At 40.6% G+C, this 24,762-nt stretch overlaps 1 protein-coding gene across 3 annotated transcripts in view; it reads left to right on the top strand.

The window, feature by feature from the left end:
* Window positions 1–24,762, top strand: part of capn15 (calpain 15) — a 120,918-nt gene that overhangs the window by 85,903 nt on the left and 10,253 nt on the right. For all 3 annotated transcript variants that reach the window (XR_004566484.1, XM_034193894.1, XM_034193895.1), the window contains exons 3-8: window positions 859–1,067; window positions 4,313–4,496; window positions 11,128–11,351; window positions 11,923–12,048; window positions 14,309–14,461; window positions 20,580–20,741. Coding sequence is in view for 2 of the 3 variants with exons in the window: in XM_034193894.1 (XP_034049785.1) it covers window positions 859–1,067; window positions 4,313–4,496; window positions 11,128–11,351; window positions 11,923–12,048; window positions 14,309–14,461; window positions 20,580–20,741 (1,058 nt within the window). In the remaining variant the exon portion in view is untranslated. The remainder of the gene's footprint in view (window positions 1–858; window positions 1,068–4,312; window positions 4,497–11,127; window positions 11,352–11,922; window positions 12,049–14,308; window positions 14,462–20,579; window positions 20,742–24,762) is intronic.

The following is a 24,762-nucleotide window of genomic DNA, read 5'->3' as shown; positions in this document are numbered from 1 at the left end:
GGTCATGTTGCCTTATGCTGAAGAGGACATGCCCAAGCACACAAGTAAATGAGCAAAACCTTGGTTCCAAACCAACAAAATTAATGCCTCACAGATGTGAAGAAATCATGAAAAACTGTGGTTATACAACTAATACTAGTTTAGTGATTCATAGGATTGCTAAAAATGCAGTTTGAACATAATAGTTTTGAGTTTGTAGCGTCAAGAGCACATGCTACTATTATTGTGAACACCCCCTTTTCTACTTTTTTACTAATAGCCCAATTTCATAGCCTTAAGAGTGTGCATATCATGACTGCTTGCTCTTGTTGGATTTGTGAGAATCTACTGAATCTACTGGAGCTACTGGTACCTTGTTTCCCATGTAACAATAAGAAATATACTCAAAACCTGGATTAATCTTTTTAGTCACATAGCACTACTATTATTCTGAACACTACTGTATGTGTGTGTGTGTATATACATATATATATATATATATATATCTATATATATATAGATATATATCTATAGACTACATGAATTACAGTGTTTATAAATCCTGACCTATGGGGGGGTATAGAGTTGTGAAGTTTGGCAGGTTGGTGGTGTTAGTCAGCAACTTTCTTTTCTGCCTGTTCAGTAATGTTATTTGAATGTATTTCCCAGGGTTTAAAATACCGTCATTCATGTCTTTTCTCTTAACAGTCAAGACTTAGTTTTTTTATTTGTGCCTTGATTTTTAATCTATTTTGGATAGCACATTAATGACCATATTATGTCTCTCGTGTTTGAACTGTTAGCTTAAACATGTTGCCCACTTTACTTCTTTTCACATTTCCTCTTCATCCTGCGCTGTCTTTGTCAAATTTCCAACAGAACACTGTGAACTTTGTGGATGACAGTTTTCCCCCAGGGCCACGGTCCGTGGGCTTCCCCGAGGGCGACAGCGTCCAGCAGCGAATCAAAAAGTGGCTCCGCCCTCATGAGATCAACTGCAGTAACTTCAAAGACCGAGGTGTCAAGTGGTCTGTCTTCCGAACACCACGTCCGTCTGACATCCTGCAAGGCCTGCTTGGAAACTGCTGGTGAGTTGTCATAACTGCACCAAAGACACGTAGTGTAGCTTCAGTTCATTATGGATACCAGCTAATCTAAGTAACTAAGAACAACAGTTTTTCAATTTAATTTATCACTTTTTGTCAAAATAGACAAAAACAAGGTAGTAGTCAGCAGTACCTGTGTGTTATGTCATCACAGCGCTTACTAAACCAGTGCCTCAGACCGTGCCAGAGCACATTCATGAGCAACTGTGATCTCTGCATGTTGATTTGTGAGATTCCTTGATGCATTTCTGTGAGTGAAAATGAAAATGCATATTAATGAACAGAGTTACATGTGCTAATTTCCATCCGTAGTCCCAGTAACATAGAAACAGACTAAGACCACACAACATACCAAAATAAAGTAATCATGACAGAAAAACAATTAAAACAGAATACACATACAAATATTTACACCTGTTCTATTGCTTGTTAACACAAATGGCTTCTCAGCCAATCACATGGCAGCAACTCTGTGCATGTAGGCATCTAGATATGGTGAAGATGAAGTTCAAACTGAGCATCAGAATGGAGAAGAAAGGGGATTTAAGTGGCATGGTTGTTGGTGCCAAACTGCTGGTCTAAGTATTTCAGAAACTGCTGATCTATTGGGATTTTCACATCCAACCATCTCTAGGGTTTACAGGGAGTGGTCCAAAAAGGAGAAGATATCCAGTGAGTGACAGTTGTGTGGATGAAAATGCCTTGTTAATGTCAGAGGAGAATGAACAGACTAGTTGAATGGGCGACTGCATGATGTCATCATGTCAGTATGGACCAATATCTCTGAGGACTGTCTTCAACACCTTGTTGAATTCATGTCATGAAGAATTAAGCCAGTTCTGAAGGCAAAAGGGGCCCAGCGCAGTACAAGCAAAGTATACCTCATAAAATAGCCAGTAACTGGATCTATAGTAAAGTAATTTTACTTTTGCTTGCAACCAAGTTGACAAACTCCAGAGCAGGTAGATCAGTGAGATAAAACATTGGATTACATGTACACTGGAGTTCGATACCTGGTCACGCGACCTGTATGTGTAATTGGACAAGACACTAAATCTGCACTGTTCCAGTCCACCCAGTTTTACATGAGTACCAGCCTTGGTTGGGGAAGTATCCTGCTTTGGACTGGGGACACTTATCTGCTTCATTCTGTGGAATGCAGGGATAACCAATGGACATCAAGGATTATTGTATATCCTCTTGAGACCTAGCAGTGTATTTTTTTGTGTTCTTTAAGGGACAAGCATTATAGAGCCCGTTGTTCACTGCAAAAGACATTCCATAAAAATATATATCTAAAATGTTTGACAGATTATGTTGTTTTCACACAAGACGACTGTCTTGTCTGTATTGCACAAATTGCAACACTTATTTTTCTGGGTCTTATGAGGGTAAACAGCTGAAGTGAATATCTGTTTATTGGCTCTTGACTTACAATTGACTGAACTAAAGGGATCAGTTTTTAGAACAGGAAAATTGGCTATTGAATAGCTAAGATGATAGCTGTTTTGATGATAGACAACATACTTCTGTCACCTCAGCGGTCAGCAGTCAATCAAACCAGCTTGCTGTTAGTCACTGGCCACAATTCAAAGGAATTTTTGTCTTTTTTTGTATAAGTCCAACTAGCCTGTGTTATTTTACCTGGCCACATTGAAAAGCAGTGTTCCTGTCTGCTTTTGTGACCTTGACACAAAAGCCCAGAGCTTTCAACAATTCTTAATGGAACTCTAGATTCAAGTCCAGTCATAAAACTAGCTGAAGATCACTGTGGTAATATTCTGTGTGAAAGTGAGTTGGATAGAAAGTGGTCAAGAAATAATATTATAAGGTCTCTGCGGTCGCTGCAGCGAGATGAACTCTGAAGCCTGAAGCCACTGACAAATGGGAGATGAAGACGGTGGCAGAAAAACAACGGGGCAATAAAACAGTAAGAGGGAGCAGGGGTGAAAAAAGGGGGAGGTCGAAAAAGACGACCAGAGAGTGAGAGAGAAAATGAGACGTATGGATGAACCTGACAGGCAGATTATTCACGGGAATGTGGGTCTGGACAGATGCTTTATCTTAGTGCCCTTGTTCTGTGTGTCCTCTGGATGTGTGTGTGTGTGTGTGTGTGTGTGTGTGTGTGTGTGTGTGTGTGTGTGTGTGTGTGTGTGTGTACGTGCATGCTGTGATCTACCGTCTTTCTTCCCACATAGATTACTTGCACAAGAAAACCAGTCACAAAGTAGTCCCTGCACAACTTTGATTTCATCAACAGCGCATACAGCTTATCAAAATAACCCTCCCCAGAGCTAAACTCTCACCAGCATCTAACCCAAATTCTGCCTCTCTGCCTGCATCGCTCACTCACAAACAGGCTCGTCCTAATAAACAAGCGAGCAACTCATCTGCTGCCAGCCGGCCAACGAAAACAGAAGAAAGAAGTGCTCGTCACCTTAGTCCTTGACTTTAGCTGAAATATAAGCAGACATTAGTCACATTCTGACACAGCTAATTGGTTTCTTTTATTTCTTTCTAGCTGATTTGTTTTTCATCTGAATGGCCAGATCAGTTTCACTCGGCTGCCACTTGAACAGATGGAACAGAGTCGCTTTAATCATTCACACTTTCCAGCCCTTCATGAAAGAGTTTCAGCTTTTTAGATCGCTGCTGCAGTGACACACACGTGACAGGTGGACTTCAACTGTAGATGAAAACAGTGTCACGCACCGAGTGGCAGAAACACCTTGTCAGTGATGCCATTTTCATTTTCTTTCCTCAATGACTAAGGTACAAGGACATTAGAAACATTTAGTATTGTGTAGTTTAATTTGTCTTACTCTCTGTGGCTCAGATGAAGTACAGTTCATTTTCAAAAGTGTCTCTTTTACATCCATGTGTCCCCAGCCACTTTGTAGATAATTTACATTTTCCCATTTTGATTATCAGGCTTTTCTATCATGCTAATTAATTAAGGTGGCGTCAGGCTGTTTCGCTGAGTTTTTGTTCCTGTTCTTGTCAGTCACCATTTCTCATACTTGCCTCCGTTTCATTTATCAGCCTCGTCTTTCTGACTGCAGTGGGCAGTTGTCTACTTGTCCATCACACTTGGCTGATTTTGTGTGTTTTTATGCGTGTTGCCTTTTTTTTTTAGCTTTTGTTTCTCCTACGTTCTTCTGTTCATCCATCTGTGCATCCTAATCAATGATTCATTATCTGCTTCATTGGGTTTCATCTCTCTCTAGGTTTCTGAGTGCACTGGCGGTACTGGCAGAACGTCCAGAACTGGTGGAGAGGGTGATGATCACCAGGACTATTTGCCCAGAGGGGGCCTATCAGATTCGGTTGTGTAAAGATGGGACGTGGACCACAGTGCTAGTGGACGACATGCTGCCCTGCGATGACTACGGCTACCTCCTCTTCTCCCAGGTCAGGACATGAGGGAATGATGTGGCAAAGCTTCTGGGGAAAACCTGGTCTTGTTAGGAGAGACGGCATCCATCCCACTTTGGATGGAGCAGCTCTCATTTCTAGAAATCTGGCCAATTTTCTTAAATCCTCCAAACCGTGACTATCCAGGGTTGGGACCAGGAAGCAGAGTTGTAGTCTTACACACCTCTCTGCAGCTTCTCTCCCCCTGCCATCCCCTCATTACCCCATCCCCGTAGAGACGGTGCCTGCTCCCAGACTACCAATAACCAGCAAAAATCTATTTAAGCATAAAAATTCAAAAAGAAAAAATAATATAGCACCTTCAACTGCACCACAGACTAAAACAGTTAAATGTGGTCTATTAAACATTAGGTCTCTCTCTTCTAAGTCCCTGTTGGTAAATGATATAATAATTGATCAACATATTGATTTATTCTGCCTAACAGAAACCTGGTTACAGCAGGATGAATATGTTAGTTTAAATGAGTCAACACCCCCGAGTCACACTAACTGTCAGAATGCTCGTAGCACGGGCCGGGGTGGAGGATTAGCATCAATCTTCCATTCCAGCTTATTAATTAATCCAAAACCCAGACAGAGCTTTAATTCATTTGAAAGCTTGTCTCTTAGTCTTGTCCATCCAAATTGGAAGTCCCAAAAACCAGTTTTAATTTGTTATTATCTATCGTCCACCTGGTCGTTACTGTGAGTTTCTCTGTGAATTTTCAGACCTTTTGTCTGACTTAGTGCTTAGCTCAGATAAGATAATTATAGTGGGCGATTTTAACATCCACACAGATGCTGAGAATGACAGCCTCAACACTGCATTTAATCTATTATTAGACTCTATTGGCTTTGCTCAAAAGTAAATGAGTCCACCCACCACTTTAATCATATCTTAGATCTTGTTCTGACTTATGGTATGGAAATAGAAGACTTAACAGTATTCCCTGAAAACTCCCTTCTGTCTGATCATTTCTTAATAACATTTACATTTACTCTGATGGACTACCCAGCAGTGGGGAATAAGTTTCATTACACTAGAAGTCTTTCAGAAAGCGCTGTAACTAGGTTAAGGATATGATTCCTTCTTTATGTTCTCTAATGCCATATACCAACACAGTGCAGAGTAGCTACCTAAACTCTGTAAGGGAGATAGAGTATCTCGTCAATAGTTTTACATCCTCATTGAAGACAACTTTGGATGCTGTAGCTCCTCTGAAAAAGAGAGCTTTAAATCAGAAGTGTCTGACTCCGTGGTATAACTCACAAACTCGTAGCTTAAAGCAGATAACCCGTAAGTTGGAGAGGAAATGGCGTCTCACTAATTTAGAAGATCTTCACTTAGCCTGGAAAAAGAGTCTGTTGCTCTATAAAAAAGCCCTCCGTAAAGCTAGGACATCTTTCTACTCATCACTAATTGAAGAAAATAAGAACAACCCCAGGTTTCTTTTCAGCACTGTAGCCAGGCTGACAAAGAGTCAGAGCTCTATTGAGCTGAGTATTCCATTAACTTTAACTAGTAATGACTTCATGACTTTCTTTGCTAACAAAATTTTAACTATTAGAGAAAAAATTACTCATAACCATCCCAAAGACGTATCGTTATCTTGGCTGCTTTCAGTGATGCCGGTATTTGGTTAGACTCTTCTCTCCGATTGTTCTGTCTGAGTTATTCTCATTAGTTACTTCATCCAAACCATCAACATGTTTATTAGACCCCATTCCTACCAGGCTGCTCAAGGAAGCCCTACCATTATTTAATGCTTCGATCTTAAATATGATCAATCTATCTTTGTTAGTTGGCTATGTACCACAGGCTTTTAAGGTGGCAGTAATTAAACCATTACTTAAAAAGCCATCACTTGACCCAGCTATCTTAGTTAATTATAGGCCAATCTCCAACCTTCCTTTTCTCTCAAAAATTCTTGAAAGGGTAGTTGTAAACAGCTAACTGATCATCTGCAGAGGAATGGTCTATTTGAAGAGTTTCAGTCAGGTTTTAGAATTCATCATAGTACAGAAACAGCATTAGTGAAGGTTACAAATGATCTTCTTATGGCCTCGGACAGTGGACTCATCTCTGTGCTTGTTCTGTTAGACCTCAGTGCTGCTTTTGATACTGTTGACCATAAAATTTTATTACAGAGATTAGAGCATGCCATAGGTATTAAAGGCACTGCGCTGCGGTGGTTTGAATCATATTTGTCTAATAGATTACAATTTGTTCATGTAAATGGGGAATCTTCTTCACAGACTAAAGTTAATTATGGAGTTCCACAAGGTTCTGTGCTAGGACCAATTTTATTTACTTTATACATGCTTCCCTTAGGCAGTATTATTAGACGGTATTGCTTAAATTTTCATTGTTACGCAGATGATACCCAGCTTTATCTATCCATGAAGCCAGAGGACACACACCAATTAGCTAAACTGCAGGATTGTCTTACAGACATAAAGACATGGATGACCTCTAATTTCCTGCTTTTAAACTCAGATAAAACTGAAGTTATTGTACTTGGCCCCACAAATCTTAGAAACATGGTGTCTAACCAGATCCTTACTCTGGATGGCATTACCCTGACCTCTAGTAATACTGTGAGAAATCTTGGAGTCATTTTTGATCAGGATATGTCATTCAAAGCGCATATTAAACAAATATGTAGGACTGCTTTTTTGCATTTACGCAATATCTCTAAAATCAGAAAGGTCTTGTCTCAGAGTGATGCTGAAAAACTAATTCATGCATTTATTTCCTCTAGGCTGGACTATTGTAATTCATTATTATCAGGTTGTCCTAAAAGTTCCCTAAAAAGCCTTCAGTTAATTCAAAATGCTGCAGCTAGAGTACTGACGGGGACTAGAAGGAGAGAGCATATCTCACCCATATTGGCCTCTCTTCATTGGCTTCCTGTTAATTCTAGAATAGAATTTAAAATTCTTCTTCTTACTTATAAGGTTTTGAATAATCAGGTCCCATCTTATCTTAGGGACCTCGTAGTACCATATCACCCCAATAGAGCGCTTCGCTCTCAGACTGCAGGCTTACTTGTAGTTCCTAGGGTTTGTAAGAGTAGAATGGGAGGCAGAGCCTTCAGCTTTCAGGCTCCTCTCCTGTGGAACCAGCTCCCAATTCAGATCAGGGAGACAGACACCCTCTCTACTTTTAAGATTAGGCTTAAAACTTTCCTTTTTGCTAAAGCTTATAGTTAGGGCTGGATCAGGTGACCCTGAACCATCCCTTAGTTATGCTGCTATAGATGTAGACTGCTGGGGGGTTCCCATGATGCACTGTTTCTTTCTCTTTTTGCTCTGTATGCACCACTCTGCATTTAATCATTAGTGATCGATCTCTGCTCCCTCCACAGCATGTCTTTTTCTTGGTTCTCTCCCTCAGCCCCAACCAGTCCAGCAGAAGACTGCCCCTCCCTGAGCCTGGTTCTGCTGGAGGTTTCTTCCTGTTAAAAGGGAGTTTTTCCTTCCCACTGTAGCCAAGTGCTTGCTCACAGGGGGTCGTTTTGACCGTTGGGGTTTTACATAATTATTGTATGGCCTTGCCTTACAATATAAAGCGCCTTGGGGCAACTGTTTGTTGTGATTTGGCGCTATATAAAAAAATTGATTGATTGAAATTGATTGATTGATGTGGGGAATGCTGGAGGTAGGAAGGGAAGGAGTAATGGAGTGGAAAATGAGATGAAATGGTGAAAGCAAAGAACAGGAAGGATGAACAGATGTGGAGACATTGAGGCACAGATGGAAGAGTACAGTTTTATATATCAAGAGGCCTGATTAGTTATCAGGACCACATGAAGTATGCATAGCATCATGCTTTTAAAAGTCTAAATACCATCTGTACAGTAAACTTCAGAGAGCCTCATTAAAAATGATGTTGGGGGGGGGGGGGACTCCAAATGAAACATTTTAGTTCTGATCTTACACCTGGTACAAAGTGTCTTTGCTAGTTTCATAATGCAGTTTGCACCCAATTCTTCAAAGTAACAATTCTTCTTGCACTCATGTGATTTGTGTTGACCTATTGCAGGGTTGGCCAAGTTCGGTCCTCAAGATCTACCTTCCTGACACTCTTAATTGTCTCTCTGCTCCAACACACCTGAATCCAATGAAAGGCTCATTAAAAGCCTGCTAACGAGTCTTTCATTGGATTCAGGTGTGTTGGAACAGGGAGACAACTAAGAGTGTCAGGAAGGTAGCTCTCGAGGACAGAACTTGGGCACCCTGACCTAACGGCACATTGATATCATCTGTTGACAGGAAGTGTTTGCACTTTATACCAACAAAAACCAGTTCTAAAATCCAGCATTGAAAATTAAACATTATAAACTGTAATATTTTATGCATGAAACAGACGAATTGTGAAAGTGAATTGAAACAGCCAATAAACAAAATAAGAGTGAACACTCTAAGGGAATGCAAAAAAAAAAAAAAAACACCATTCTGTTGGAGAATTTCACCTCAGGGAGCTTTGGTGGCCACTCTTCACTGTGTGCTCTGGGAGGTTGTTGTAGTTAATTCACCAGAAACATTTTCACTTGTCCAGTTCCTTCGTACCACAGCACTGTGGGCATAGCTTACTCCAGTTTAAAGGGAAGAACAGATGCCGCTCAGATTACTTAATATCATGTTCAGAATACAATGCCTTGATAATGACCACAATTAATGCAACCACTTTGTGCTCAGCAACCACCTGTTCACAAATATAAACGAAGCAGAGTTAGCAGCTAGCTAGACCAGCCAATGACATCATCATGCTAATGTCCACGAGATGTCTTGTAAATCGCTCTAGACATGTTTTCAGGTTCCAAAAACAGGGGTTTCAGTTACTTCTTGCTAACTTTTACATAATATATGAGAAACGTGTTACATTTCCACATAAAGCAGTTTTGGAGAGCCAGAGAGACATGCCAGTGACATCACAGTGGCACTCTATTCTGATTGGCTGTCACCCCCCCCCCCAAAAAAAAAAAATCTGATTTGCATGATTCATAGCATACAATTACAAAACAGAATGTGACTTTTACCCTCTTAAAATACATCCAGGTTTACCATCTTTGACCTGTGGTCTGTGTTCCAAGAATGTTCCATGTGAATTTGAAGACCAGTAATAGGAGTGGACTTATGCTGAGCACAGACAGACAGATGGACAGAACGCAAAGCCTTCGCAATACCCAATGGCCATATTTTGATAGCCTCGGGTAAAAATGGTGGCCTAATCATATTAAATTACTTATTTTTACCGGGTTGGTGAGTGCATAACATTTTCTTGGACAAATCTATAAAATTAAGTGATAACAGCGCATGATAATCAGTGATGCCGGTAACGCGTTACTTAGTAACGCGTTACTCTAATCTGACCACTTTTTTTAGTAACGAGCAATCTAACGCGTTAATCTTTCCAAATCAGTGATCAGATTAAAGTTACTTCTCCATGTCACTGTGCGTTACTATTATTTTTCATTGTGGGTCGATAGCAGCATTAAACTTGGTCTGTGGGCAGGAGGTCGGGGTTCGACTGAACTGCCCACTTTAAGTGAGCTGTGAGCTTTTCATCCACGGTTTTTTGCAGCTGCTCGACTCGTCGTCTCCTCTTAAAGCACGGTGATCAGGACACCTGCACTGAGCTTTACAAAGACATTTTTATACGTTTTTTCCTCCTTTATTTAGAGCTGAGCTGAGCCGCTCCGTATCTGCACGTTAAAACAGCTGATCCTCCGCGACGCGTCAACAACTAACACTATTTTCCACTTAAATGCACCTAAACTCTCTTTCTGAGGACCACATGATGTGAAAACACAATAAAACTTTCTTACCTGTAAATCTGGTCACGTTTTCTCCATAAATAAATGTTATCCATTCTTTGTGCTCAAACGCCAAAGTAGGGGCGAATCCAGATGGAATGGGGGCGTGGGGGAGGGATGTGCCCCCCTCACAACACCCCTAGATTAAAGGTCCAGTTTTGAAGCCTTTTTTTACTACAACTACTAATACTACTTAAAATAATATTAATTTCGACAAGTAAAATATTTAGAGAGAATTTAAATGTTAGAAAAATGCTAGAATGAATTTAATAGTTACATTTATAAACAATGTAGGTTCGAAATTGCAAGTTTTACTGTTACAGTGCTGTCAACAGTTAAATATGAGGTCAAGAAAGAGGTACTTTTTATTACTTTTTATAAAACAAGTATTTATTTTCATTGAAGTCAAGAAAGGGTGACTATAAAGTAAGTTTTAGCAAAACGGGTATCATTGTCATGTTGAGGTGGCAGAGGGTTGTTGTCGGCAGCTGGGAAAAGTAACTAAAAAAGTAACTAGTAATCTAACTTAGTTACTTTTACAATTGAGTAATCAGTAAAGTAACTAAGTTACTTTTTCAAGGAGTAATCAGTAATTGGATTACTTTTTCAAAGTAACTGTGGCAACACTGATGATAATATGAAGCAACAATAATGAATCAAATTCAGCAACCCCACAGTAAACCTTTGGATCATATGCAACAAGTGATCAAAAAAAACCCCTCCTGGTCAGACACAGCACCCCATGTCACATGTACCAGTTTCAAAAAGCCACATGTATCATTTTTCTTGTTTTCTGTCTTAAATCTCAGGCTCAAAGGAAGCAGTTGTGGGTGGCTCTGATTGAGAAGGCCCTGGCAAAACTCCACGGCTCCTACTTTGCCCTGCAGGCAGGGCGCGCCATTGAGGGCCTGGCCACGCTTACTGGGGCTCCCTGCGACTCACTTATGCTGCAAGTCAGCTCCACCAATCCTCGAGAGGAGCCCATCGATACGGACCTCATCTGGGCCAAGATGCTTAGCTCCAAGGAGGCTGGGTGAGAGCAGGACCACTGAATTATAGAAAGATGTGGAAATGAGCTTCTCCTGGTTTCACTGTTATATTCTCTTTGCTGGTTTTGCTGCTAATATGAACATAGATTCTACCTTTTCAGTATGGTAAATATTCTACTGGGGTTTGTCAGCGCAAACATGTACGTTAGTACAGTCACAGTTACACACACAAATGTTCTAAAGCAACAGAGTTTTGAGATATTTTTTGCATCATGTATTTGCAGTAAAAGGAGTTTGGTCATCAGCACTTTGATATGTGGGCTATAAAAGCAATATGCAGCACCTACCAGAGCTCTAGAAAGCCCAATTCTAACCAAACTGGGCAATGTGTCAGAAGCCTGCAACATTAGTTTATGAACGGCAGCTGCTTGGAAAATTATGGCAGTGCAGACTCTGCTGGTCATACATGTGCTGCAGAAACCAAACCAGTGATTCCAAATTCAAGTTAACTGGGGCTGTAAAAGCATGTATAAGGGAGCTACTGAATGATATTTTGCTTATGTTCATGACTTGTTTTGCAATTGCTTTCACTTTGCATTGTTTGTGCCTTTTTAGGTTTTTAATGGGTGCGTCTTGTGGAGGAGGCAACATGAAGGTAGACGATGTCGTTTATGAGTCTCTGGGTCTGCGTCCTCGCCACGCCTACTCTATCCTGGATGTACGAGATGTCCAAGGTTACAGGTATGGCGATAGTAAATTTAATGCAGCAAATAACTGAGACATTCCTGCAAATGGTGATACAAGCACCAAAGTCAGCACAAATACTCCTTTGACATTACTCTTTTGAAAAACCGACTAGCCACTTGAATTTTCAATAGGTGGCCAGGTAGGGGTCAATTGAAAAATTACACAGGGGTCAAAATGAAAAATGCTCCAATCAAATTGAAAACACTATACTACATTATTTGTCTGATCATAACGATTCCAAAAAGGTATAGTTTGGACTGTCTATGACTGCATGTTCAGGAGTTATGGGGTAAAAACAGCAAGAATGGTGACAAAGGTCAGTTTCAGTTTGTACAGGAGTCAAAAGTTAATGTTCTTTCAATTTTGGTAAAACGTGATGCAAATTATTGGTTGAGCTAATAGGATTAATAAATGGAATAGATTTGACCAAAGTAAAGGTCAAACAAGGTCAGCGTCCTTTGGATTCTATGGCATGTAACATATGTTACCCTGTAACATGATAACTAAGCGTGATACATGGTTCAAAGTATTCCTTTTTAAAACCCTGTTAACTCAACTAATAATTTGCATAATTTTTTTTTTATCAAAATTTGAGCAATTTTAACTTTTGACCCCTGTACAAACTGAAACTGACCTTTGTCACGATTTTTCCTGTTCTTTACCCCATAACTCCTGAACATTCAGTCATAGATAGTTCAAACTATACTTTTTTGGAATCATTATGATCAGACAATAATGTGGTGTAGCTTTCAATTTGATTGGAGCATTTTTCGTTTTGACCCCTGTGTAATTCTTCAGTTGACCCATACGTGGCCACCTATTGAAAAATTCAAGTGGCTAGTCAATTTTTCAAAAGAGTAATGTCTAAGGAGTATTTATGCCAAATTTGATGCTTGTATCACCATTTGCAGGATTTTGCTCTAAATATTCTCTTAGCTGCTGCACTAATTGGAGTAATCTGTCTTCGCTTTGTTTCTTTCCAGTCACCTAATTTTTCTTTTGAGCTGCTCTTGGTTTATTTAGAATGGAGAAAATAAAATAAATACAGTTGAAACAACATTATAAAAGTGGACTATGATTACCTATTACCCAACCAGTCGAATATTCACAGCAGGATTTTCCTACAATTTAAAGGTAAATCATTAACAAAAATAACCTAATACCTTGTCAAATAATTACATATGTTTATGGCTTCAGTGTTCACGTTACTGACGCAGTACCATTGATTTACAATGCCGCTGAGTGGAACAGTGAAGACTTATTTCCAAGAATTGGGAACTCTCCACAACTCTTAGATTTCAGTTTCCAGCAATGAATCTATAGCAGAGAATAAATGATCACATTTCAGTTTCCAGAAAAGAGGCTGTTCTCTTCCTACACAGTGACCAAAACCACAGACAGGGCACTGAGGACAGAGATCAAGCAGTAACCAAGACGATCCAACACCCACAAACAGTCAGCGCTCCCTTCATTTAACAGTGCAGCCCCAGATATCGTTTATCTCCAGGCTAAACATCTTTCATTTTTGCTTTCAGCTGTATGTTACTCAGAGTTAGTAGTTGAAAGCAAGCATAGACACTGGTCATATCATTTTATTTTATTTCAAGGAATACTGTTGTAAAGATTCTGTAGAGTGATCATAAAGGTTTTTGTATCAACAGTCTTAACTCAGAGGAAACAGGTGCATACTTTTATGATAGTATTTACAGAAGGATTAGCCTGTTAGTTTCTCCAGTCTGGTGTCATCAGTGAACAGGTGCACATCAGATCACATTGATCAGGAGATCACTGCGAGTCCACACGTTGGTGCCTCCTGTTCTCCTACCTGTGAGAGGAGAGATGCAAGTTGTTATAAATGCCATATGTAATTTTCCCAAGAACCACTTTAATTTACTGCCATAAAGCAGTCAGAGTGGAAGACTGGGCCACAGCACTTGATCTAGAATGACTTGGAGTCCTCCTGTTTGGAGCCAGAGGAGATAAAAACAAAACGTAGCTTAGAAACAGTGATTCACCTGCACTTTTTTTAGCAAGTGCGACTCTCCAATATAGTTTTCTGTTACACCTCCTGAGTTTTCCACGGTAGGGAGTCGGCCATAAAACGAAATGGGTTCTTCAGAAGCACGCAGTCATCTGTAAGAGGAGCAGTAAGTCTGCGGAGTCGGCGATGAAAGCTTTTTTCACTTTTAAATGGAATTTCTCTTTCCTCCTTTCTGCCTGTCATTTCCCTCCCTACCTGTCGCTCCATGCCCAGGTTGTTGCAGCTGCGAAACCCGTGGGGTCGTTTCTCGTGGAACGGCAGTTGGTCGGACGAGTGGGCAGACTGGCCACAGCATCTTCGTCACGAGCTGATGGCTCACGGCAGCAGTGAAGGCGTCTTCTGGATGGAGTACACTGACTTTATAAAGTAAGAAGTGCATTTTTCAGACGCGACTGCAGTGAGTTTGCATGTCTCTTTTTTTTTTATGGTATTTCCGCTAGAGGTCATCACTTTATTCAGAATAGTGAGGATCCACCTGGTCATGTCTAAATTTTGTGTTCAGTCTGGTCCAGGCGTGATTTTTTTTTTTTTTTTTTTTGACTCTTTGGTCACTTATTTTTTTGGGTCAGCACTATTTATTTTTGGTCAGTTTTCCTTTTAAATTTGTGGTTCCATGCCTGTTATTGATTTGATCCTAAATTCTTCAATTCTCAAAGACGTCTAAATTATGCACAGGATATCAACTATTTTTCAAACACATTTTTTGTCACCTTAACCTGTGCATCTGTGTAAACCTTTATACAGCACGGTTTGACATGCATACATCTTCAATCCATATTTTTGGATGAACATACATTAAGCTGTTATCTAATACAATGAAGTTCATGATTTGCAAATACAAAATAAGAACTCCAGATTGTTAAATCTTTTTCTCTCTCCACAATTAATTTCACACACAGCCTATTCGCCCTCTAGTGGTCATCATGAGGCATTAAAATGTCAGATTTAACACTGAGCTTGCATACAGTGACATCTTTAGTGATGATTATTGCTGAGATGTTTGTACATTACATTTTTTATTCAGTCTTTGTCAGCAACCAGCATTTTGATAATTAGAGGGGACTTCCCCCGTAAATTCCAGCATGAATGTCTGCAAATCATCAGACACAACAGGGTTATTCCCATTCTCATCCAATTCCATCGTTTGCACAGTTTATTTTTCTGTAAGTAATGTGGTCGGCGAATCACTGTGATAGGGTGTGGTCGGTTACCGTACCAACAGCATCTTCATGCCAAAGTGGAATTTCTGTGAGCAGACCAACAGAGTTCTCCATCTCGTCAGCTGCATTGAGTTAAATCCATTAAATCCACACATTTCGGCATCATTGTCACTGCACTAGTTTCTGTTGCTCTCAGCTGACAGCAGCATTATTAACACCTGCGTTTCAAATGTGAAACAGTCAAATATTTTGCCACCATCTACTCGATATTTTATGGTCTGAAATCTCACATGATTAACCAGTCAGATTTGCAGAACAAATGTAATTGAATTGGAACTGAAGTTGATCCACAGTCGCTGTCGATATTCATGCTGCTGTTTCCCAGTATTTGTTAATTCCAATGATACCTCTGTTGAGGAGTTTGAAATGTGAAATTCTTGACACATTTAGAAAACCAAACGTAAAAACTGAAGTCCCGTTCTCCTTTTCACAATTACGCATCCTGCAAGGTCACAGTTTGAAATCTTGTCCATACCTTTGAAAACCTTACAGAGTCCATGTCCTAATTATTCCGTTATTGTGCTGTGATTTTGTTTTAACCAATGGCAGATTTTCAAGATGTTCGAAAATTCATTTTTTGGCTTGAAACTTTGACACACTTTGGTGATGCCTCGCGTTATACAGACGTCAGGTTTTGGAACTTGCACGGGTGTCTTGCATCACCGCATTCACCACACAATGGAACCACCTTGGGTCCTGGATGGCAACCATCCAGGCAGACAGCAAAGTGTGACATCACCTGGGGGTTTTTCAAGAAGCACTTCCCAGGTAGCACTGAAGTCCTACTTCGGACGTGTTATGGTTATTGTTGCACACGTCACATGATGTATGCGTGGCACATTATGTCATCACACTGCGGCGTGACATCTTCAGAAACCAATGTGTCACGGTTATCAACCTTGGTCTTCCTGGATGCATATTCGTGGAGTTTTTAGTTGAATAGTAATTTATTTGGCTTTTGCCTTTTTTTTTTTTCTGATCTGCCCCTCCTGGTGCAATTCTAGATGTACAGGAAGAATGAAGGCTGTTTTATGTGAAAGATATTTGATGATGTAAATGGCAAAACAGGAGGAATTCATTTTGTTGCACAATGTAACAAACCACAAAGAGGACAGGAGAAGAAAATGTGTGTCGCGATGTGACTGTTTGCTGAAAGCGATGGATAATTTCATAATCTCGTGTGTCAGTGCAATTTGCTGACCATCTGGTGTTGACACTAAGCTAAATGACTATTTTTGGTGTATTGTTTGTTAACAAGTGCTGCATATGCTGCTCCTCCCGCTGCTGTGCGATGGAACCATAGTGTGTCTGTGGTGGTGATTGCTTTTTTTTTTTTTTTTTCTGCCGTTGATCTAGTTGTGGAGGATTTGGCTGCCAGAAGCTTAGAACGGTCATGACACACATTGTGTTTTGTCATATTACATTAATCTTGTCATTCAGTTAAACTCAGCATGAAGCACTGAACACCGTCTTTCTGACCGTCCAGCTGTCTTGCACGGTCAGGGTTTATTCAGCCAGTCCTTTGACCTTTTGGAAGTCACGGAGTATTGTGCAGCATTTGCTGCTCAAAACAGCATGACGTCACAAAACCATACGTTGCGCAATCACATTTAGTTTGTTGTGTAAAAGAATTGGGTTTGATTTAAAATAAAATATTTCTGAATATAATTTTAAAAAATCTGCTGCTATCGTATTGTTAGAAATGGAGAAAAAAATGCTGTCAGCCTGGCACATCAAACTTACCCAAATTTGATTTAGTTCATCCTCATTTCATGCCTTTTTTAACTTTGTTAACCTACAAGGTGATACAATTTACTGTTTTAGAGTTATGTTAACAGTCTGGAGGAGTCTGTTCATTCACTCACTGCATTTTGTTTGTTACATGCCTAGGCTGTGCACATTAATGAATCGGATCCAGTTTCTGAGATCTGATAATCCCTCCAGTCATACAAACAACTGTACGTCTCAGTCACCTTGTTGTCCTCAACAGTAGCCGGCAGTTACAAGTGAATGTTGGCAAAAAATTTTATTTCTATAAAAATGTCACCGTTACAGCTTCTTCCCTTTTCTCTGGATCCTTTTCCCATATTTGGGCAGGTCTGTTGAGACAATGTGGCTCAAAGGTCAAACAGTTGTTCTGCACATTGAAATTCATACACACTAGGGGCTGAAACTCACAACCCTTCAGTTAGTGGGTAGATTACTGTGCCGACTGAGTTCAGTGCTTGGGCTCAGTTATGCTATCAGTACCTGAATTACAATAAAGCTGGCTTTAACTGAAAGGCAGTTGAGTGTGAAAAAGAAATATGTCACATCACAGATGTTAAAGATGCTGATGCGGGGCCGTGTTACAATAAAAATAATAATGTAGCTGCAGTGTCCATCTAAAATTGGCTTATGAGCTGTGTGACATTTTACTTTACATTTGCTGCCAGCAAACTATCTACTGCACAGTAGCTAAAGTTACAAAATCCACCGAGGTTCAACCAAAGATTAATTATGTGTGCATGTCTATTATTTATGCCCCTGCTTTCGAGCAACATAACGAGCAGTAAGTCCAGTGATTGCTGACACAAACCATGAAAGAATGTTTGTCTGTCTCTCTTCAGGGTTTATTGTTTTCTCTGATTGTAAAATCATTTTGTGAGTTTTGTATTTCCGTTCCATGACTGCTGGGTTTGTTTTAATGTAGAAAGAAAAAAGCAACCGTCTCATTGGCCATTTTTATAAGGTTCTTATTTGTAGTTGTAGTTACCAAAGTAACCAAGAGGTGTTGAGTTTGACTAATGTTCCTGCAGTGGTAACAGTGCCAAGCTGAGAAAGCAAAGATGAGTGGATGACTGAGTGAGTTAGTGCATCCCACCAGCTTGTGTAGACAATAACTCAAAAACAGTAAAAGCTATCATCTTGTCACTCACCATATTAAAACAACATATAATGAGGATGAACCCTACTGCATATGGTGAACTTTGATGCACCAGATTAATCAAAAGAGTAACTTTGTTTTGCCAGTGTAATATCCCATGCATGTATCTACCACCTACTGAACGGTTAGTGGAGGAGCGGGCCTACATATAAGTGTCATTTAAGGGCCCAGTCGCACGGCACACGATGATAGCTGAATGAAGGGAAAAAAGTTACAAATTGTCAAGAAAAGTTGGACAAATGAGTCTGCACGTCTCCCATCACCGAAAACCTGCAAATCAATAGCACATAAGGGAATGTAATGAAACCAAACCTAACAAAAGAAAAATGAAGCGAACGCCAACCTTGACACTTTAAACAAAATCAAAACGAAACATGCAAATGTGCGCAGAGCCGCTCCAGCCATCTGTGGCTGTATGAATTTCTGTATGAAAACATTGCTTTTCATCCCACATATGGATGAGTCATGTTTAGCTCGTTGGATCTTTAATTGATCTGTTTAGATAGCGTCAACGTTTATGCATGATGTCGGACTTGAGAGGTTGGATGAAGTTGGACAACAATCAAATGGAACGCTGACGGTACGGGAACTACACGAACAGTGAGGAACGGTCAAGACAGAAAGCAAAACGGAATACGGATGATTTGAAGTTGCCGTCGGGAATTGTTCACATTTTATAACAGGAACAAAGCTGGAGGACGGTTAAATGACGTCTCCAAAAGTCAACCTATGTCGAGATTTCTTGTTTCGTTTTGGCTTCAGTGTCCTTCGTTAGTGTCGTGTGACTGCGGCTTAAGAAGTTACAGTTGCTTTAATGAATGCTGGATTAATTCTAAAAAATAATGAACAGCTGTGGCTGAACTTGCATGTAGGTTTTTTTAATGTAATTTTCCATAGTCTGCCATTTGTTGGATAGCATTTTTGGAAAATTCCAAGCAGCGGTGGTTGATCTCTCATGTAACTTGTCTGCCTCCTGAACGCTGGACGTGTCGTGTGCTCATTGCTGTACTCCACCCAACTAACCTCATAGCTAGTAACAGTGTTGAGATGATGATGCCCATTACGTAGGCAAATACAGGCCAAAATATTCAGCAGAACGGTCAAGTTAAACCAGAATTTAAAAAAAATAAATACATTTACGGGTGACTGGGGATGTTACCCACACTTTTTGTCTGGACTACAAATTAATGAAGTCTAACTCGAAACACTGCTTCAAAGCATTTTGAAACCTTTGAAACACCTATATTGTGAACATTGTTCTGGACTCCACGAAAGATCTACTGAGTTGCAATCTGGTAAACACTGGCACCTGCTGGATCACAAAGGAATCTGCAACCATATCAAATTATGAATTAGAAATTTACAGGCTACAGTCAGCAGACGTCTGAATGTGCACGAGCACAGGCGTTGCATGTTGGGGTCGTTACGCTTTGCACAATTATTTCAAACACATGCACCATTAGTACATGAAGCTGGAGCTGGTCTGGGGGGGGGGGGGCAGTCAAAAGTCTCAGCATGTCTGCACTCGATTTACTCTTAAGTTTTCTTCCTGATTGTCACGTAGACAAAAACAAGATGTGAGACGGTTGTCAGCAAGGATAGGAAGTGAGGAAACAATAAGAACCAGACAGTGTTTCTGTCCATGCGCCGTCTTTGAAGGAGGTGGACTGATATTTTGGCAAGCGAAACTGAATTTCTGCAGCAGCACTGATGTTAAAGAGATCCTGTGATGAATGCAGATCGACTCGTCTCATGGCAGGATGAGACCAGCCGGTCAAACCGCTCATCTCTCAGGCCCGTAAATGCACGTCTGGAACAGGAATTGCAGTTATAACGATCCCCTGATACTGAAAAGCCTGGACCACAGGGCACGGGGCCAAACGTTTATTGGCTCCTTTGGACCGCGACACTAATTTTACATATAGTGCGATCTGTGGGTGTGAAAAATAATCTTCACCTATAGAGAGCTGCTACCTGGATGACTGCCCATGCTGTTGGCACGTCACACGCTGAAGAACAGGCACAAATCTCTGATTTCATTCAAGAAGTCAGATTTGTTAAAAATACTGAATGCTGAACTGGAAAAATATGGCATAATCTGTGTCAGCGCCAAGTGATGTCTTTGTGCACATGTACAGTAGGTTTTGGGTAAGTTGAAGAGCTGTTTAGATTGGATCTCCAGTTTGTGGTTACACCAGTTCTTCAGGTTAGTTCAGATTTGTCAGTTTTGCTGACACGTTTGACTCATTTCATCAAACTGTGACATTGTAGTGTACAAAGTGAAAGAAATGATGTTGGATACAGTCAATAGGACACTGATTCCTGCTCTCTCTTCAAGGTATTTTGACTCCGTGGATATCTGCAAGATCCACTCGGACTGGCAGGAGGTGAGGCTGCAGGGCTGCTTCCCTACCAAGGCCAGCGGCCCGGTGACGGTCACAGCGCTCACCGTTCTGGAGAGGACAGCGCTGGAGTTTGCTCTTTTCCAAGAAGGAAGCAGGTAAGCAGCAGGTCCTTTATCCATACCTGGTTATCCTGTTTGAAGGTCACAATGGTGCTGGAGATTATCCCAATATGCGCTGTGGAAAGTACAAGGTACACTTTAAGCAGGTTGCCTTCACATCACAGATTAATGGTTGTTTTTGCTGACTATTTTAACCTCTGCCAAAAATGTTTTGCTTTTGTCTGCTCTGAGCTTTTGCAAACTTTCATGGCACAACTGTAGACACATCTGAAGTCATGCAACCCCTTTTGTCTGCATCTGTTTTTAGGATTATCAGCAAGATGACTGAACCAGGTTTTAACAGAACTTTCAACAAACAAATGAATTGACTTCAATTTAAAAAAATACTAAAGTTCTTAAAAGCTGAATTTGTTCCTTTTTTTGTTGTTCCGCTGACAAACAGCAGCAACAATAAATAAAAATCAACATCCTTGTTGGAGATGGAAAAGAAGGGAATCTAAATCTTCATCCATGATGTGCTCTATCATTTTACTCCATAAATCTGTTGTGCTGCATTCACATGTTGACGGTGTGCAGCAGACAGTAAAGAGTCAAGATTCAGAGTGTTTATTGTCACATACAGCAAGAAGAACCAAGTTCCTCTGTGCAATGAAATCCTTACTTTGCTGTCCACACTGGTGCTGAGTTATACATAAATAGAAAAGATAGAATGAAAAAAAAGATACAATAAGCAGCAAACATATCTGATGTATACGAAGTGTCTGATACCTACAATGGGACGTGCAACACATTTGTGCAAAATGCAAATGTGTACAAAATTTACCTTTAACAAGGTAGTCCATAGTTGTGACTAGGATTGGGTATCAGGAACAGGTTCTTTTCGGGTATCGTTAAGAAATTATTCGATCCACTGACACCAATAGCCTTTTTTGCTTAACAATTCCCTTATCGGTCCTTCAGAGCAGCTATTGTTTTTGGGGGTGTTTGTCTGGAAACTTATCATTTCTCTACGTCGATTACAGACCCTGCAGTGGCTCTGTAATCAACCGTTTCTGCAGCACGGCTCTGCTTTGAAGCAATGAAACAGTGCTCCGACCCATTGCTTTGTTGGTTCTTTGCATTGATGCTTTTCCGAAGCGGCAACTCCGCCTCTTAACCCCTCTCAAAGCCATTAAAATATGTCAATCGTGAGTCACTTTTGTGTGGATTAAAGTCATTAACTGGGACTCCTGTCTTGTTGCAAGAAAGAAAGAAGAATCGTCCTCTGTTCTGTTCACACAGCTCCAAACACTCCGCGGCTCTCTGCTGAGTCAAGTTAGAAAGATAGAGTCCAGTCGGAATTCATAACTTCAAAGCGAATCGCCGTTTACATCAAATGACACCTCGTTCCAAATGTTGTAATACAAACAATAAAATGCAGTCGATCAAAGTGTTTTTTTCTTCCCAAAATGAGACATCCTGTGCTGACGTGCAGCAGCCAGCTGAGCTCAGCTCAGAGTTATGGAGTGATATTCATGCCAAAATGTCTGAAAGGAAATGCTTTTGACAAAAACTACAGGTTTTGTTTATTTTTATTTATGTCCAGAGATCAAGGATCGAGTGACCAATTTGATATTTATTTACTTTAAGACTCAATAAAATGTTGTTGACATAGAAAACCTGAAAAGCCTACTTTTAGTACACAGAAAATTCACAAGAGGTATCGATAAGGAATTGGATTGATAAGTGGAATCGATAATGGCATCCATATCGATAAAATATTATCAATACCCATCCCTAGATGTGACTCGGTCAACTGTTCAGGAGTCTGATGGCAGAGTTTTTTTTAGTCTTGATGTTCCTCATTTCACACTTCTCTACCTCCAGCCTGAGGTTAGAAGTGTAAACAGTGGTGTTGTGGGTGGGTGGGGCCTTTGAGCATGGAGGTAGCTCTTCTCAGGACTCTACAGTGGTGGATGCTCTGCAGAGAGTGCAGTGGAGTCCCGGTGATCCTCTCAGCAGTCTGAACCACCCTCTGCAGGTGACTGCGGTCCGTACCATGCTGTAATGCAGTTGGTTAACATGCTGTCAATAAAGTAGCTATAGAAGTTGCTGATGATCTTGGGCGACATGCCAAACTTCCTCAACCTCCTCAGGAAAAACAGCTGTTGTTGGGCTTTCTTAACCAGCTGTGAGGTGTTGCGTGTCCAGATGAGGTCCTCGCTGATGTGGGCATCCAGGTATTTAAAGCTGCTCACCCTCTCCACTTCAAGCTCCCAGATAAACAGTAGTTGATGAGGTCTCCTTCCTCATGTCCACTATCATCTCCTTTGTCTTGTCTGCATTGAGGGTGAGGTTGGTGTCGTCACACCATAACAGTAGACCGGCCACCTCCCTCCTATAGTTGGCTTCGTCACCTCCAGTGATGCAACCGGTCACTGCAGTGTCATCCGCAAACTTCAGGATGATGTCGTTCTGGGAGTCGTGGTTGAACAGGGTGTAGAGGATGGTGCTGAGGACACATCCCTGAGGGGTGCCAATATTGGTGATAATGCTGGCTGAAGTCATATTACCAATCTTCACACCCTTGGACCTGCCAGTCAAAAAGTCTAGGAGCCAGTCACAGATCGGATGTTTGATTGTTTTTGATGAGATGATGACAGAAAATTCAACTACTGCTGCCTGTGAGAGGAGAAGCTGCACACTGTGGCAGTACGGGCCATCAAACTTTACCGTTTTCAGCTTTTTCCAGACTGTGCTTGAATAATTGAGTGCAGAGACACCCAGCTTTGTCAGGCAAACAGGAAAAAAGTATTTTTAAGTATGAAATTAAGTTGTGACATCACACAATAAAATGAGCTTTTAAGCAACAAGCACCTTTCTGTTTTACTTTAACTGTGTCAAATGGGGTATCTTTACAATTAGTATATTATTGTCTTTTCTTTCTATTGTATTTTCTTTTCTGTGTTTAAAAAAATTGCCACATCTTGTATCATCATCTACATACGCTGACCCTGCTATAACAAAAGGTATGATGGTTCTTCTACTACCACGCTGTGAATGCGGCATTTGAGTAAGTTTGATTGTTGACACCTCAGTGTAAGTTTCCTTTATTTCTACCCTGGGACATAATGGAGAGATGATGATGTTGGTTTAGCCTGTGTTACTCTAGGGGGTCTCTTAGTCCATCTATCGGCACTTCCGTGATTGTCCTTTACACAATTCAGTAAAGCCCCGTTCTCACTTTGATGGATATACATCCCCAACGGTCACGGTCTATAACAGTGACAAACTGGTGTGTGAAGTTCACCAAAAGTCACCAAAGTGTATCAGTGTGTGTGATGGGTAAAAGGAATATTTGAATATTGTACAAATCCTGCCACAGTTATAAGAAGGCCACGATGTGTTAGCAGGATATCCCAGTTAACACACTACTGGACCGCCTAAAGCTGGGCTTACACTGTGCGAGTTTTGGCCCTTTTTCAGCCGATTTTTCACTCATGCGAGAATTTTTTGGATCGCGCCGAGTTTCAGCTTAATCACGTATTGTGTAGTATACATGGAGTAACGAGCTGTGTTTATCCTCTCATGACCACCTCCCGATCCGCAGTCCTATGAAAATCAAACATGTTTGATATTCTGGTCGGCCATCGTGAGGGTTCCGCGCTGCTGAAGCAGCGCTACAAGCGTCTCTCGCACTGTGCCTGTGCAAACCCCGGAGAGAGCATAAACAGTGATCATCTCTTTGGGAGAGCAGCTTCTGTTTCTTTTTCCCCATTATTCTTCAACTCATTTAAAGTCTTGTATTTTTTGTTGTTGTTGTTGTCAAAACTTTGATGTCTCCCATCGAGAGTTTTTGTAAAAATAAGAAACATAAATAAAGTTTGAAAAAAAGAAAGAAAAAAAAAAAGCTTCTAAGCTTCTGTTTACGTTTTGCTTCCGGAAACAACAATGTACAATGTGAGTAGTCACATCGCATCAGAGCATCGGGCCATGTAGTGTGAGAACATAAATTGTGCGCTCTGAACTTTTGTCGCACAGTTTGAGCTGGAGCTGAGTACGATTGAAAATATCATAC

The sequence above is a fragment of the Thalassophryne amazonica genome, chromosome 18 (assembly GCF_902500255.1).
Source record: "Thalassophryne amazonica chromosome 18, fThaAma1.1, whole genome shotgun sequence".
In the NCBI taxonomy this organism is placed as follows: Eukaryota; Metazoa; Chordata; class Actinopteri; order Batrachoidiformes; family Batrachoididae; genus Thalassophryne; species Thalassophryne amazonica.
Note: the sequence above shows the minus strand (reverse complement) of the source record. Positions and strands in the feature narration are given on the sequence as shown.